The sequence below is a fragment of the Nerophis lumbriciformis genome, linkage group LG11 (assembly GCF_033978685.3).
Source record: "Nerophis lumbriciformis linkage group LG11, RoL_Nlum_v2.1, whole genome shotgun sequence".
Classification (NCBI taxonomy): Eukaryota; Metazoa; Chordata; class Actinopteri; order Syngnathiformes; family Syngnathidae; genus Nerophis; species Nerophis lumbriciformis.
Window position 1 is genome coordinate 36,602,226 of NC_084558.2, and position 18,491 is coordinate 36,620,716.

At 39.7% G+C, this 18,491-nt stretch overlaps 1 protein-coding gene across 4 annotated transcripts in view; it reads right to left on the reverse strand.

The window, feature by feature from the left end:
- Positions 1-7,669, reverse strand: part of nrg3b (neuregulin 3b) — a 591,304-nt gene extending 583,635 nt beyond the window's left edge. For 3 of the 4 annotated variants that reach the window (XM_061966726.2, XM_061966727.2, XM_072914119.1), the window contains exon 1: positions 5,847-7,669. In XM_061966726.2, the coding sequence (XP_061822710.2) occupies positions 5,847-6,672 (826 nt within the window). In that variant the 5' untranslated portion in view covers positions 6,673-7,669. The remainder of the gene's footprint in view (positions 1-5,846) is intronic. The other variant, XM_061966725.2, reaches the window with a different exon arrangement.
- Between the last annotated feature and the right edge of the window lie 10,822 nt (positions 7,670-18,491).

Consider the following 18,491-nt stretch of genomic DNA (forward strand, 5'->3'; position numbering starts at 1 on the left):
GGCTAACATAGTCAGACGTACTATGCTTCAACGTACGGGTATTATTATGGTGTGTGTATATAAGGACCCCAAAATGTGGTCAGTAGACTCGCTATGGAATTGCTAAAAACTACAACAAAAGATGACTAGGAGAAGACGGTGTCGAAGTGCAGTCACGTAAATAAGACGGACCACAAAACGGCGCATCCTGAAGAGATGGTTAAAAAGCGGCTTAAAGATGGTCTGTAAAACATAATCTATGCAAAATGTTGACCAAAGAACCACCATTACATGTTATGTAGATTACAAGGAAGGGTTTTAAATGTAAAAAAATATATTTAATATGACCCCTTTAATGCTTCTAATAATCTGGTGCACCTTTTGCATGAAAATAGACCTGAATGGACCAGTTGATCGACAGTGCGCCCTATAATCTGGTGCGCCTTATGCTTTGAAAAATACGGTAAGTAAAACTACTTTGCCTTTGAAGATGATGACACAATGGAGAAGGACCAGGAAGGCATCCTCTATTAGAATTGTATACTTTATAGGTATTGCTGGAAACAATACTAAACTAAGGACGACTTATTTTTCAACAGCTACTGTCCTAACTCCAACTACACCAGTGTTTCTCAAACAGTGTGTCGCGCCCAGCAGAATAGATTTTTATCATTTGTGTCTACACTTTAGTATTCATGTTAGAACGAGAAGCAAGCCTGCAGTTTCGTAGCAGCAATCGAATCGAATCAACAGACTCACTGTTCTACCCAGTAAACATAGTACTGTATGTACACACAGGAACACGAGTACAAAGCTAACAGAGGCAGAGAGACGGAGAAGTTTGTGACAGAAATTACAAGCAAAAAAGGAGTTGTCGTCAGTGGCATATATAAAGAATGTAACTCACACAGTGTTGGTCAGATAAATAAATAAATATCAAGTTCTCAATAGTTTTTCAATTCATGGGGGTCACAGGAAACATCTGTCCCCTAGGGGGGTTATGGCAGGAAATAGATTTGCAGAAGTTATGTCAAAGGCAATACAAACAATTTTAGTTCATACATTGTGAAAGGTTTGATTCTGGGGTGTGCAGACACAAACTACCCACTGCTATAATATATATATAATACATATTGCTATGTCACAGTAAGGTTGACTTTCTGGTCTGGGGTTATGATCACACTTTGTTTCTGCTCCTCCCAATAATCTCTTGCAATGGCATCACAAAAGAAACATTCTGAGGTGCTTATTTTTTACAGAAGATACATTATTGATTTATTATATTATATCTGAAATTTGTCAACAATTTCAAGATGAATGTACTCAACATCTTTAACTCCTACATTGAACAGAAAATGATGCAAACTAACTTACTAAAACCCTGATTTCTTCAGTACGCAGTCAGCACCGACATTTAACACAAGCTATTTTGGACAGGCAAACAATCGACAGCATTAGCGAGTATTACCCTTAAGCGAAAGAGATTAACTCCAAACAAACCCATTTTATGGCACATTGAACCAATTTGGAAAATATCATTATGGCTAACGTATCATCTAACACTGTTCTGTCATTGTAAACATGCCCTGCAAGACAGGCGCCTTCAGTAAGTTCACCAGCTCATTTCAGTTCTGTCTATATTTTCTAACATATTGTATACAATGACTAATGGATACTTTCTCACATTTTTAAATATATTTTATACCGTACTGTTTTATTGTAATTAAACTGTCTTGGACCCATGGTGAATTGACAATAAAGAATATTGAATCTTAATTAGCAACACTTGTCCAAAGACTATTATGTTACTTTTCCCACATGGAGCACAATGCCAGCTCACTGATGTTAGACTAAGGCTACGTTCGCACTAACCCAATTTGTATATGTTTTTTTTTATATTATTCATTGATATTAGAAAAAAATAGAGGATTTACATTTGTGTCTAAAGAGAACGGAATGCGTAAAGTTTCTCGCATGCGCGCAAAACACAAACTCACACATAGTGCCGTGTGTTTGCAGGAGTCAACATGGCCCCAATACGTGTACGATAGGTTTCAGTCTTGACACTTTTGCACAATTTAAAGTGAAACTGCCCTTTTTGGGGAATTTCACCTATCATTCACAATCCTTCTGTAAGACAAGAACACATATGATTTCCTTGTTTGTAATGCTTTCTAAATGTTACATAAATGCGATCAAAAGTAATCTTACAATGGAGCCTATTGGAGCCGTTCAATTCTGCCTTCAAAGCCCTTAAAAACATCCAAACACCTCCATTAAAGTTTTATATACATGATGTATGTATATATGTAATGAAGTAACAGTCACATTTGCATTAATTTCAAAAACGCATCACAACGTTTACTTTTTTTTCAACTACATCACTGATTAAAACTCACTGCAAACTTCATGAGCCCAAAAACATAATAAAACATTACTGACTGTAAAAAGTCTGCTGTCATAAGAATGATGACTGATAGAATCTTGTTACAGTCCCATTTAGATGAACAATTACTCACAATCCTTGCGAAGAAAAGGTAGGTGTTGTTCTCGCAATTTCCGGGTCTATATTGGCATCCATAGTCGGAACATGTCGGATTATATCCTCATCCTTCTACTGTCCAGGTGAGAGGCATGATTTATGAGCTACAATAAACTTACACGAGCAGGGAAGTGAGAAAGCAGTTGACCCCTTGATGATCTAAACATGCGCACACAAACTAGTAATCACGGCGACGCTATAAATAGTGTGTCAGCGTTAGCAATTATTATAACAATAACACTAATACTTGGAATTATATTTAAGTCACGAAATGTAAATGGAGTATTGTTGGCGCTTTTTGGATGGTGTTTTATTTGCTTTTTGGGACGGATTAGAGGACCTGCCATTGGCTCCACTGTAAGCGGATTTTTATTTACAAGTTAGAATGCGTTGAAAAAAAAAATGCATCCACCATCATGTCTTTCATAATAATTGTGAACGATAAGCAAAATTCCCCCAAAAAGTGTAGTTGCCCTTTAAAGAATTTTGTGCAGCAGGGGTTAACATTTTCTTAACCTACTGTAATTATTTCATACAGGTGTTTTAAAAAGAAGACGGCAAGAATTTTGGTTCTGGCAGTTTGTGTGGTATTGTTCCGATAAGTGTGTTCTTGAATTATTGGGAAATTGACGCTAGCCTCTTCACTGTGTTCTGTTTTAAATGACGAATAGGATGGATGAACAAGACCTGGGCGTTCAGTTTTTAAGATACTTACATGTACACCATAGAACAATAACAAAATGATAACAAATATTACTACAAGCAACTTCCCTTGTATTATTTTACATTTTCAAGTCACAGTATGTGTTTTTAGAAGAAAAAAAAATGGAACCACCGCTTAAATTACTCAATGTAGCCTTAATACAGTAAACAAAACTACAAATACAGGAAGCCGCCCCATGTGTTTATACCCAAAGTCAGCATTTCTTAAATGTTTATCCATCATCAAGTTATTGTTTCACCACCTACTGTCACTTGCTGGCTTGGAAGAGTATTTAATTGTGATGATGATGTTTACTGCAATTGCAGTACTGTATATAATATTTTTGGGACCTGGTTAAAAATGATGGGTAAACATGAACTCATAATAGTTACTGTTTAAGTGTAGGTTTTATTGTTTAATGTCCTTAGTGTGTTGTCTCACTTCAGGTCTCTGTTCAGGCTTTTGGTATGTAAGGCATATTATATTGGCCCTATGAAAATCTGCCTAGCAAAAAGTGACAAGGAAATTTGTGGAAAAATTATTTCATCTAAAGTTGTGAAATAGTAACCAGAGGCTCCATGTGCTGTACAACAACATACAGTCCACAGTGCAGGACACCAAGAAGGACACAATCCCCCACATTTATGTGAATTACAACTTGTTAAAATGTTTGTTGAGAACTGTATTATTTCTGGAGAACAGGAAGAGAACAAATGTGTTTGTAATTTCTATGAATTGGAAAAGAGGTAGGATTAAATAAGCTCTGCTTCTTCTTACTCCTTTTCAGAGGTGTTATAATGAGAAACTGGAAATATGTGATGTGTCATATTGTTTGAAATAAACTTTAACCAAACCAAACCAATCTGTTCACTATGCAGCTCACTACATGGGACACCATGCAGATCACTTAGAGGGCTACTGTTAGCACACTATCCAGCCCACAATGCATGAGACTAGAGATGTCCGATAATATCGGCCTGCCGATATTATTGGCCGATAAGTGCTTTAAAATGTAATATCGGAAATTATCGGTATCGTTAATTTTTTTTATCGGTATCTGTGGTTTTCTTTTGTTGTTTTTTGTTTTTTTATTAAATCAACATAAAAACACAAGATACACTTACAATTAGTGCACCAACCCAAAAAAAAACCCTCCCCCATTTACACTCATTCACACAAAAGGGTTGTTTCTTTCTGTTATTAATATTCTGGTTCCTACATTATATATCAATATAGATAAATACAGTCTGCAAGGGATACAGTCTCGTTTACACATGATTGTGCGTGCTGCTGGTCCACTAATAGTACTTACCTTTAACAGTTAATTTTACTCATTTTCATTAATTACTAGTTTCTAAGTAACTGTTTTTATATTGTTTTACTTTCTTTTTTATTCAAGAAAATGTTTTTAATTTATTTATCTTACGGTATTTTTTTTATTTTAAAGGACCTTATCTTCACCTTACCTGGTTGTCCAAATTAGGCATAATAATGTGTTAATTCCACGACTGTATATATCGGTATCGGTTTATATCGGTATCGGTAATTAAAGAGTTGGACAATATCGGAATATCGGATATCGGCAAAAAGCCATTATCGGACATCCCTACATGAGACTACTCACTGTTATGGACATGATTAGGTTACGCTGCAGCTGCCTATATAGGAAATGTTGCAGTGGTAGGAAAAAGTATCATTTGATCGCCTGTGCTATCAATGCCACTAATGTAGCTCATAAGCAGGCAAAGGCAAACACTGGAAATACATTGGCTCCACGGTAATATTTTTGGAACTAAAAAGCTGAAAACTGTGGAAAAACTTGTCTACATCCTAATCGCCTTACAATCAGAAACCTGCAAGTCTTTGTATTATGCTCCCTCACTTTACAGAAACCCTCAAGCCTTTCCCTCATTTGGCTCCGACAATATGCCGCCTTTTACAGTACTTTCTTCTGCACGCTCTTCAAATCGTTGTTCCTTGCTTTCCTCATTTCCTACCCAATCGTACTATGTAACCATAATCTCATCCATACACCCCAACCTCCCTCCCAAACCACCCTGAGCCTTCTACTTCCCTCCCTCTCAGTAGCTACAGTAAAGCTGCAGCACTCGGCTCACTTATCCTCTCGTCTAAACAGGCTGTACTGCCTTGCTACATCTGATTCCTCTAGACAGGAGGTGAGAGCTCTCCTTTCTCCCCTGGTTGCGACCCCTGGCATTGTTTTCCCAACACAAACAGGCTGGCAGTAGCACGTGTCACAAAGCTTTGGACAAAACAGGTTCTACTGCTAGCAAGGGAGGAGAGGAAATCCTTAGGAGGTAAGATCTGTATCGGATTAATGCATAAGTGAAAGATAAAGACTAGAAGGGGTGAAAACACAGAGGATATCCCCTGATATCAGTTTGGGGTAATGAATACAATTAATGTTAATCTGTTGAGTATCCACTTCCCAGGAGGTTAATAAAGGCAGTGATTTACATCCTCAGACTGTGAGTCATATTTAATCCAAAAGTACTCTTGTGATTATTAGTCGCCAAAGTGACGTCTTTCATTACTAGCTCCCTCCCACATATGCCCAAAGCTCTTCTGTGGGGTTAGAGATAACAATTAAACATAACTTACGAGTTCGGAAACGGTGGTGAGGCCTTGTCGCAGGGCCCTTTCCTTGACGTCCATGATTCCAACGAGATGTGGGCTTTACGGGGTGGGCGGCTGGCTGTGAGGTGGTCGGCTGCAGCTTAGTGGTTATCCTCACAGTGGTGGTGGTAGTGCTGGAGGTTGTGGAGGCCCCAGTGGTGGTCTGCGCTGGCTTTGAATGGCCATTGCGGTCACTTACTTTCCTGACTGTGCTGCGAGGGGTCACTTCCTTACCGCTTGGCGGTGGGGTGATGCGGGGAGAGCGGGTGGTGGACGTGACAACAGCAGTACCGCCAACGCGCGTGCCCACGCGGTTATGAAGGTGCGGGGCTTGGTTGCCGTCGCCAGCACCAGCGGCACTGCCATTGGCCGAGTGGTTCACCGGTGGCCCAAATCGAGTTCTTGGCGCCGGGGCAGTCCCGTCAGCAGCTAGCGGCGTTGTCGTGGACACCATTGCACTGGTGGAGGCGGCAGACGTGGTGGCAGTAGAGATGTCTGGCCCCTTGGGCATGGCACTGGGTTTTGAGAGGAATATAGGGTCCTGCCCCATGCTACCTTTGGGATCCACCAGGTCTGTTGGGACATAGTCTTGGACGGATCCCACCACAATCCATTTCAGCAACATGAGACTAAGTCCCAAGCCCACAAAGCCCATTACTAAGGGCACGGCACACAGCCAGGTCTGCTGGCGAGGCCACACAGCGCAGGGGCCACAGCGGAGGGGGCCTGGAGCTCTGGGGGACGCCTGCTCAGCACCGGGCTCCTCCAGAGTCATGGCCGCTAGAGTGCTTGCACCCGAGTGCTCACTCATTGTGCTTTTTGGTCTCTCAGGGAGCTTTGGAGGTCAAACAGGTTGCCTAAAGACTGGAGAAATGGATGGCAGAAAAGCGAGGCAGCACATCTTACATACACAGCAAGCTTTTTTTATATACAGTATACCAATGTATATATGTATTAATATAAATATAAATTAAGACACTCACATACATGCACTCACCGCTACTCTAGCACATCGCTCATGTAACAAATATTTTACCGTTGGAACATGCAGACACAAGCGACACACACTCCCTCTGGCGGACAAGAAACCAAACACACACTCATGCACAAGAACACACACACATACGCTCACAAGGTATGCACAGGTGAGGGTGGGGGAGATTTTCTCAAAGATGATAAATCCAAAGGTGCTTCACTCCCTTGTTAAAAAAATGGTGAGTATCGATCCTTTGCAAGGTGATGGAGATCAGCGCTGTAAATCCATGGCGTAAAAATAGAAAGTCTTTCCTTTTAGTTCAAGTTCCCTTGCTCAACCACGTCTGCCAGCTTTCCTGTTTTTAAGTAATCCAGTATTTGCTGAAGTTGATGCCATCCAAGCACCACCCGGTCCCACTTTCCTGCGAGAGACACCCTCGTCCACACTGGGGTTTATTGGCGTCCGCCTGCAAATAGATCCGCTCCTGGTGGTGCAAGGAGGCTGGTGGAAACCTTAATGGCTGGTTTACCTCCGCTGCATTCCCACAGTGGCGCAAGCAGCAGAATAGGAGATGAAGAGGAGGAAGAAGAGGGGATGGATGGATGGATGTGGGAAAAAATTATGTGGCGGCTGTTTCTGGAGACGGTTGGCTCAGTCCAGTGATGTGTCTCCGTGCATCCCGTTCCCAGTCCTCAACACTCCCAAAGTGACGCCCGCTGATTGTCCTGTCTCCATGGCGGTGTGCGCGGACAAAAAAGCGAGAAACCAGACTGCGTAGAGATGCTTGTTGGCTAAGCTCTGCAGCAGATGCAGATGGGAGGCAGAGGGAGGGAGGCGGCAGCAACAGCAGCACACACACATTCATGCACACACACACTGCATGGAGAGGAGAGGCACAGACACACCCCAGGGAGGGTGGGACGAAGGGAGGGAGGGAGGAAGAGGATAAGAGTGAAGCAAGAGGAGAATGGGGAGGAGGAGCCAGGCTTCCACCCTGCAAACAAACCACACAGCAGCATGATCATTTATGAACCACTACTTCAAGTTGAGATTTCAGCGGGCGTATTTGACAGTTCACAAGGCAGCCAGGTGTTAATTTTGAGTGGAAATCACCCTCCAGGCAGAGAACAATTAAAGCTACATGTACATTATATGCAACGCTGAAAAAGCTGCGACATCAGAGCACAAATATTTGGTAAATAAATTGAACAAGCACTATGTCGTTGCCTAAAGCATTGCAGTATATCATAGCAATCCACAGATACAATGCAATTATGTCGTCCTCTTGTGGCTTTGAGCCATATGCCATAGGATATGTCAAAAGTTGACAGTATGGAATAAAGAAAAATGTTTTTTCAGACGGTTAATAGTCCAAGTGTAAATGATGGATTCTCAGCACTCACACAATAAAAGTAAAAATATAGTGAATGCTTACATGTCAGCATTCTCACAATTCAAAAAACAAAACATGTTATGGATTAAAGACAGTAATAGATTCTCAGCATTCACACATTTAGGAAGAGTTGTATGTTTTGTAATCCACAGCATTAAAGTGAATGCTTGATTCTAATTACATTAAAAAGAGCCCTTAAATAAAAATGCTAATGAGATTTATTCATACGCCTCATCATGAAGAGTTTGCTTGAAAACAAAAAAAAGCCGATAAGCTAATCTCATGTGCATCACTGCATGCAAACACATTGCCATGCTGTTACATCTTTCTGTCATCCTTTGTTGTGTGCATCATTTGTGTGGTGTTGTCATCCCACAAACACTAACCCAAAAAAAAAGGAAAAACTCTTGTTTTTGAGGCAAGAATTTAGATCTCAGAGGATGTACGTGGCTGCTTCTGACAACAAAGCTGCAATTCTCACAAATTGGAAATGAATGTGAGTTGTTGGCAGATATATGAAAAAGACACTGCTTTTGCTACATGTATCTTTGTCACATTTATTTTCTATTTACATTCACGAACGTGAACTAGAAAATATTTCTGCATTAGGGAATACGAAGACTATGACGACTGTAATAATTGGCCTTAGTGAGTGTATGATGTGAGAGCTGACGCCAGCAACTTTAGGGGGGATAAGAGAAGGAAAAAGTTAGGTCAGTGTAGGAGGAAGATCTAAGCTTCATCGGCCAGCCTTCTCTGCTATCCCACATCACATCTTTTCAAAAACATCTCAACTGCTTGTGGCAACACAACAATCTAGTTCAAACTCATCTTTTCTCCCCTCAAATGACCTCAAAATGATGCAATGTGGAAAGTAAAGTAAATTGAAAAAGGCACAATGACAGCCTGAACTCATGAGATTTTAGTAGGATGTCATACAAAAAGCATGCAAGCACGGTAATTAGTTTGAAACAAAAGTGATGCTGGTTTTGTTTAAAAATCTGTGGTGACAATGTTGGTTTGGTTGTTTGCAGGACTATGCTAACACTACACAACCTATTTTCACAAAATGTCATGGATGGGTGGGAAACGTGCGGAAGAATAAGTCATTCCAAATAAGGTTAAAGAACTTCATTATTAGGGGTGTCCCGATACAACTTTTGAAGGGGTCCTATTTTGCAAAACCAACTTTTATTAACTATTGATACCTGTTTTTGTGTATTTGGGATCTGCATAAGTCTCGAAATTTTTAAATCAAACCATGGAAGCATGGCAGAGATATTTATAAAACAATATTGCCTTCCTTCACACTATGTCAAAACAAAAAGCTTGGGATTTGCCCAATTGTGACGTTTTTCCCCATCGGTGACGTCAGCGGATATCTCCATGTATGGTAAAGTTTTACCCAAAGAGCTTTGCGCGAGTCTGCCATTGCAGTCAATAAGTTCCTTCTTTTTCTCTATCCTCTTGTTGTGGGGCAGACTGGCTCGTACATGCACATGCATCCTCCTGTGTTGCCATTTGTAATTCAAATTAGCATCTAGTTCTAACTTATATCTGTCAGCAGACTCCATATGAAAGTGTTAAAAACTACAACATGGCTGACAGGGAGAAGACGAAGTCAAAGTGTAGGCACGTAAAAAAGATCACCCACAAAACGTTGCATTCTGAAGAGATGGTCAGAAAGCGGCTTGAACACAATACAATATGTGCAAAATTTTGCCCAAACAACCACCATTACCTGTTATGTAGACCACAAGGAAGTGCTTTAAGTAAAAAACGAATTGACTTTATAAGCTTATTTGTGTTTCATTGTATCCATTAAACCATATCCATTTGTGTTTACAATCCCCAAAGTATGTAAAAATACCGTCTAAAACAGGGGTGGGCAATTAATTTTTACCGGGGGCCGCATGAGCAACCTGAGCACTGCTGGAGGGCCACATCGACAATATTTCAATTAAATTTTGCTCAATATTATTTTTGATACACCGTAAGATAAATAATAATAAATAATAATAATAATGATAATTAATAATAATAATTTCATTTAACCTATCTTAACTTTATACAAAAGCAGATAGCTTTTGATGGTTTAATTTTTAACACTGTCTTACACTGCACTTCCTGATGTATAATACAATGCAAAAATGTCAATTTCTGCACAAGGTTAATTTAAAGTTTATCCTGCATCCTCTTTAAAAGTCCAACATTTTTCCCCGTCAGATTTGGACAACCATCTGATGTCACACCTGCCAGCTTGTCCCATTTCAGTCCTAACATGTCCAAACACGCATTAACCTATGTGAACAAGTCATTACCTGTGGTTGTCTCTTTAATTGACTGCATGGTTGCCAGCTCCTCCGTGATTTGAAAGTCTGCAGTTATCCCACGTAAGAAGATGAGCAGCTGGGCGGTGTTACGTACATCGCAGCTCTCATCCAAAGCCAGCGAAAAACAGTCAAAGTTGGCCGTTCTGTTCTTCAGCTGAAGCTCCAAGTTTCCGGGTATATCAGCGCAACAGAGTCCAATAAGCATTCCTTAATAAACTCTCCATCAGAAAACGCCTTACTTTTTCTGGCGATTTTGTGAGAAATGACGAAACTTGGCCTGACGGCTGCATCTCTGGGGGTGGGAAATATGGCAAAAAGTCCTTGTTGGGTTTGCAGTTTTACCATCAACGCATCAGCCTCCCTTGCGTGCGCTTCATCAGACAGATTACGGTATTTTTCCTCGTGCTTCGTCGTGTAGTGGCGATTCAAATTATATTCTTTAAACACAGCAACATGTGTACCACACATTAAGCACACGGCTTTACCTTTAATTTCTATAAAGAAATACTTGGCAGTCCATGTCTTGTTGAAAACACGGCATTCGTCATCAACTTTTCTTTTTTTAGCGTGAGCTGACATCTCTGTGGTAACTGGGCATCACTTGTCGCTGTGCACCTACACTCACAGGTTACACACGGACATACGCCCATAAATAACAATTTTCAAAATAAAAGCAGCAGGGTTGTATTGCACGCACGACATAGATGTTTTTTAAAATGTGTTTTGTAATTTGTGATTGCCGCTGTTCACATTCACTCACAATCACACACGCGCATACGTCCACACGGAAGTAATACAAATAACGCTTTTCAAAACAAAAGCAGCACCGTTGTATTGCAGACTCGACATAGATACTTTTTAAAATTTATTTTGTAATTTATGATTGGCCTCACGCGGGCTGGACAGGGATGCACAAAGGGCCGGATGTGGCCCGCGGGCCGCCGAATGCCCAGGTCTGGTCTAAAATGTCACAAAATGCCACAAATTCAGTTAGCCATTTTGAATATTCCGTAGATTCTATGTCATTGGAGTAACGAGCAACGCGCAAACATCATTCAAACATCATTCACAATCCTTATGTAAGACGAGAACATATTTGCGTGTCTTTTTTTTATGCTTTCGAAATCGTAAATAAATAGCTAACAATTGAGTTAACAGATCGAAGGTTCTCCGTTGCGCTCATTAAACACTCTCTAAAAACATCCAGAAATCACCAACAAACATTTACATATTGTGATCTGAAAATTAACCAACTATGAGCAGTGCCGTAACCAGGATTTGACAAATACCGAGGTCAAAAAATAGTGGTCCAAGAGGAGCTTTGAAAGGCTGAAATTATGGGTTTTCCCAGCACCATTAAAATAATACTACCTTGAGCAACACAATGAACAAACCACTTTTTTAATTACTATGCTGAAGTTAAGCATCCATCCCATCCATCCATTTTCTACCGCTTATTCCCTTTGGAGTCGCGGGGGGCGCTGGAGCCTATCTCAGCTACAATCGGGCGGAAGGCGGGGTACACCCTGGACAAGTCGCCACCTCATCGCAGGGCCAACACAGATAGACAGACAACATTCACACTCACATTCACACACTAGGGCCAATTTAGTGTTGCCAATCAACTTATCCCCAGGTGCACGTCTTTGGAAGTGGGAGGAAGCCGGAGTACCCGGAGGGAACCCACGCAGTCACGGGGAGAACATGCAAACTCCACACAGAAAGATCCCGAGCCCGGGATTGATATTAAACAATTTCAGCAACATTAAAACATAAATTTGGTAACTTTAACTTCAACATGGATTTGAACCCACGGCCACCTGCTTAGAGGTGCATATCCTAGTCACGAGTGCCACAAGGGCCACTAAAAGTGACGGGAGAAATGTATCTCAATATTCTAATCAGTGACAGCAAATGACATGTATAGGAATACATTTGGGGTACAATTTCATATGAAGCGCCTCGTCATTCAATAATTTACAATTGACACACGCTTCTTCACGCAAAACGCCCACCCACAAGACCCCACGGAAGTGAAGCTCTACGCACATTCCAGCGAAAGTAGAGATATTACAGTAAGTGTTTGTTTTATTATGGTTAGTCTGTATGTTTAGCACCTAGCAATTCTGCGAATGCTAGTGTCACAATAAAATGCTATCCGCGTAGCAGTCGGCTTTCTAAAACTTATTGCTCATCCTCTTTGCGTTGGGGCGCAAAAATACAAGGTTCTGAATCATAATGTTTCCCAAAGTAATCGTTGTTGGCTCTCACAAAGTCTGCTTGATTATCATTGTTGTTGATGGAGAAGGGATCTGTGGTTCTTAACGCAACGTCACGGATCACGTGACTGGCTTCCTCATTATCCTCTCAAAATGGCTCGGGAATCTCTGTGAGATTGATACTATTTTGATCATATCTATTTTATTCGCAAACTTTGGAAGTCTTTTGGTTTCATAAATCACATATATATGATAATAGCTTCAATATACAGGCAACTTGTTTTTTCACTCTACTGGTAATATAAATGTAGAAAAAAAAATCATAATATGACCTCTTTAAGACTTTTTAAGCCCACAATAAATACAATTTAGGGCCTATTTTAAATCCTGGTAATAAAATACAAAGACATGAGGGCAAATAGTGTCTGTTAATTTCCAGTAAGTGAAATACATGCAAAACATAAAGTGGGGGCCAAATTGATACAACTTGTGCATTAAAGGTGCTTAAACCAATCCAATATAGGTCAGTACATTGCATTATAAGATAGCTAAGCTTTATATTATAGGTGATAAAGCAAATTACTGTAATACATAATAATATATGTAGTTAAAACCCAATTTTATTTTTAAAGTAAGGACAAGACAGTTAAAAAAAACAAGCTGCAGTCCAAAAACGGCCCCTGGGTTACACTTTTGACACCCCTGGTTTACAGTGTTTTCTTTACGGAAAGTGCAACGGGAAGTGTTAAAAGAGTGTGAATGATTATTTTATATTTCCTTATACTGCGACGAGGTGGCGACTTGTCCAGGGTGTACCCCGCCTTCCACCCGTGTGCAGCTGGGATAGGCTCCAGCACCCCCCACGACCACGTAAGGAATAAACGGTAGAAAATGGATGGATGGATGTTTCCTTATATTTTATTTTACTCTTATGTTTATGTTTCCTGATGTGCAGCATAAATAGTTCCAGCGTGTTGATCTCCATCTCTACATAACAATGATGGCACACTGTATATATTCCAGGATTTGAAATGTTCACAAAAAGGTGAGAGCACCTCAAAGAATTGGAACGAGGAGGCATGGTGGCCAGCAGGTGTCCACAATCACCTCTGCACACCACCGGCAGGGTCCTCCACACACGTGCCAAGATGTCAGCCAGGATGGTGCAGAGCGGTGTGGTCTGGGCTGCACTGCGCTCCTGTCCGTCTACATCTCCACTTCCACGCAGAATGCCTCACCTTTTTGTCCGCTTTTAGGCACACTACTTCCTCACTTGAAAGTGTAGTGTGGGCAATCAGTACACGGCGATGCCGAACAGAACAGTAGCGTCCATACAAGAAATTCCAACACAAATGCATGTACTGCATTTTAAGAGTTTTCCAAATAGTTTTGCACTAAGGTACAAATGCTTTTTTGGACTTAAACAAAAGCCACACGGCCAACATGGCTCCTACTTCTTACTGCAAGTACACTGAGGTTGTGATCACGTTGGCTCTGTTTACAAGTGAATAGATTTGTGGAGCAGAGCCTGAAATGGACTGATTATATCGCAGGCTAATATCAAACACATTTGATCCATGCTGATAAATTTGTTTGTTTTTGTTATCTGATATCAATATCAAATCGGGACCCCCCCCCCTAAAAAATGCCTATTTTCACCGCCCACTATTGTAGTCCACTCGCATTGGGGGCCAAGTAATGCAAGGACAAACCACATCCAACAGACGGAGCTGAAGAGTTCTGCGCTGTTATGGAATGACGAAAAGTGATGATGTCACATTCTGAGCATCGTTATCATAAGAGAATATAATGACAACATGAGAGGTGTGATTCTCCGTGACCACATATTGAGCTTCTCTCGCAAGGAAAGCAGAATCAAAGAATAGATATTTTGTATGGTTGCCCAGTCCTTTGAAATTGCCATCAAACATGTCTGAATGCAGTGCTAGTCTGATAGCATAGTGTTTAATACATCAACTAAGAAGACTGAGTAGTTCCTGGACTTCAAGCTGCATCTGGGAAATATCTTATTGAGAGAACCTGATCACACTGGCTTAAAAGAGGATATCAATTCCAATTCAACTCCATGAATTTGAATTGAAGTTGCAAACAGGAAGGTGAATTCCAATTCAAACCAAATGTTGGCATATACCAGAATAATGCTTTAATTAAAAAAATAATAATTACTATGAGCCTCATGTATGCATTACATTATAAATACAGCAAGAAAAAAAACATATTTTATAAAGCAGACAATTAAAAAAATTATGATAACTTTCAAACAAAAACTGTGCATTTTTGAAACTGTCTGAGTTAGTGTGGACATGGCCCAAGTGTTAAATATGGAAGGAAGTTGTGTTTAATTTGAGTGTTTTAAAGTATATTTAGTATGTAAGCCTAAACTTGTATTAATTATGACATATATTATTTCTGTTTCTTAGCTATAAAGAATTGTTCTAAATTGCAATGAATGTAATTCCACTAAATGCAATTTCAATTCAATGTGCGTCAAATAAACTAAAGTAAAATTCAAAATTTCGAATTGTGTTTGTATAAGCCTCATACAGTAGGCTGTGGGCTGTCAAATTCACGATCCCTTTCGAGATCGGTTATTTAATGTTAGGATAACGTTCATAAAGTGCTTATAATTACATTGCATTTATGCAAGAATGTGAACAAATGGCTCCTGCTGCAGCAGAAAAGGGCTCCAAGGTAATGCAGATTTGAATGATTTTACTCATTGGTTTAAAATATGCGGCTTGATGCTTATCAAATGAGTCAGCAGCAGCAGAACGACGTGCATACTTCAAGCCCCCAACAGTCACGTGCGGCACTACATACAAGAGAGTCGTCATGGCGGGATGTAATTTATGGGCTACGGCGGCTGGAGGCTGGTGCCTATGGGGCCCAATGGGGAGTCGGGAATGAACTACGGTATATCGAAGCCATTATGGTCTTCCGCCCTGATTAACGCCTGTTAATGTCAGGTAAAGTTCATCGCATCATGTGTCTCATTGACATGACACATTTACAGCTTCATGCATTGGACTGTCCAGCCAGTGTGTCCTGTCTCCAAAGGTCTGCCTGCCTGCTCTCCTTCCTCAGCCGGAGCTTGTGTTCCACAACACTGTGCATCAAGGCCATGAAGACGAGCCTTTTAGTGAATAATGGATGACTTCTTACCCTCCGCATCCTCCCCAAGACTCTGCTATCATGCTGTGTTTACCCCAAGATCGGCAGGATAAGGACACATCAAAATACATTTTTTGGTGGTGGTTTTGCTTTACAGCTGACAACGGCAACACCCATACGTGTATTGATTGTTTCACATTAAAAGTCACTTCCTTACATCCCGTCCCTAGAATCTACAAACGTGTACATCAAGCCATTTTAGGAGAGCAAATATTTAGTCAGTTATCCTTTTGAGGGGGATTTCTGCAGGGGCATTTGTGTTCTTAGTTGTTATTGGGGGGGGGGGGGGGGGGGGGGGTTGTGTGCATGTAGCGTGCTTAGTCTGGAGGCTAAATACACACAGTGTGTTATGTAACTGTTGTTTAGTGTTGATATTCTTTGCTTAGTTTGATAAATGTTGGAGCAGTTTGCTTCATCAGGAGGGTGAAGTCGCTCAATTTAAAGTGTTGGATTTAACTGTGTTGGATCATTGGCTGCTGGTGAGGGCATAGAAAAAGGGGCATTTTTCTACCAGTAGACAGCGTTTAAGATTGAGTGTTTCACTGCTAAATTAATAATATATTTATATTGAATATGAATTTTAAATATGTATCTAAATAGGTGGTTAATTGGTTAGGTATTTATGTATTTGCATATTGGGTTTTCTGTTGCATTTATCTATTGTGTTTGTGGGTTTAAATGTATTTTATATGTATCTTGCTGCATTTATGTTGAGACAATTTATTTAAAATCTGTTTTAACTTAAAGGGAAAAGATGTGTCCATTTTCTTGCACTTGTTTAATGGTTAAGAGTTTGATAGCCTAATTAATAGTTGTAAATTATGGGATTGATAATTGATTGATTTTTTACAGCATGTTAATCTTGTGGTGTTTTGTCCTTAAAGGTTTTTCACCTACTAAAGAAGCTAAAGGCTACTAAAGGCTACTAAAGACAGCTAATGACAGCTAAAGAAACTAAAGTCTATTAACACTGCTAAAGACTGCTAAAAAGACTAAAGAAGAAAAAAGAAGCTGTTTCTTCGTTGGAAAAACTGTTGCAAACTAAAGGAAAATAAAAGGAAAAAGTAACTACGGTCTGGTCTTTTGAGTGAAATCCAGAAGCCACATTCAGCATTGGTACATCCCTTCAAGTGTGGGATAAGCACAGCGAAAAAAGCAAAACACTTGACAGTTGTTGTATGCACACTGTGTCGAGCGGAAATGGCCTATCATAGCAGCACAACGGCTATGAACGAACATTTGAAAAGAAAACACCCGACAGCGTTCTTGCCATCACCATCAACTAGTCAATCGTCCGCGTGAGTATACGTTGTCATCATTACACAAAATCATGAATGTGTCATTTGTATCTGCGTTGTAAATTCATAAACTAAAACACTGTTTCGCTCTGAGAGGCGCGTTTGGCGTGCCTGTTCAGTGTTTACAAAGACGCGCTCCTCTTTAACGCTAATGTTAAGTAGTTGTGCAAATACCTTTTACAACATTAACAGTTACATATACTATGTACAAACGAACAATTAACTTTCACTTTAATCATACTATCATTGTTGTTATTAAGCAAAAATAAGCAATACTTTTACTTTTGTTGAAATGTTTACACTGTTGTTACAGAATATTTCGTTTTGCACTTTTTTGTATTGGATGTTTATCTTTATTTTTGCACATTTTAAAGCAAAATAAGCAATACTTTTACTTTAGAAATGCTTATACTATTGCAGAATATTAAGATTTGCACTGGATGTTTACTTTTATATTTGCACATTAAAAAGCAAATAAGCTACTTTTAATTTTGTTAAATGTTAAAAGTTTTAAATGTTTACATTGTTACAGAATAATTTGTCATGTTGTTGTCAATGTTGACTGAGTGGCCATACTTTTTTTTTTGTAAATAAAAGTCATGCCTTTTGAAAAAACTGGCCAACATTTATTTTTTCATCTTCATTTTAAATAAAAAAAATAATCGGTAAAAGGAAAAATAATCTATAGATTAATCGAAAAAAATAAACTATAGATTAACCGATTAATCGAAAAAAATAATCTATAGATTAATCGATAGAAAAATAATCGTTAGCTGCAGCCTTACCTCGTACCCATTGAAAAGGGACGTGACGTCAGTAAAATCCAAGCAGTAGTCACAAAAATATGCTGTATTAAAGAAATGTCTACCCTGTTGTACAATATTACATTCCACCGTCCCAACTTTAGTACAGCGCTTCCCTCAGTCTTTTATGTCTCCTTACTGGTGGGACGTATGTGAGAACTATTAATTTTCTCTGTTGTCTGCAGAGGTGGGTAGTAACCGCTACATTTACTCCGTTACATCTACTTGAGTAAATTTTGGTATGAATTGTACTTCTAAGAGTAGTTTTAATGCAACATACTTTTACTTTTACTTAAGTATATTTATAGAGAAGAAACGCTACTTTTACTCCGCTCCATTTATCCACATTCAGCTCGCTACTCGCTACTGATTTTTATCGATCTGTTAATGCACGCTTTGTTTGTTTTGGTTTGTCA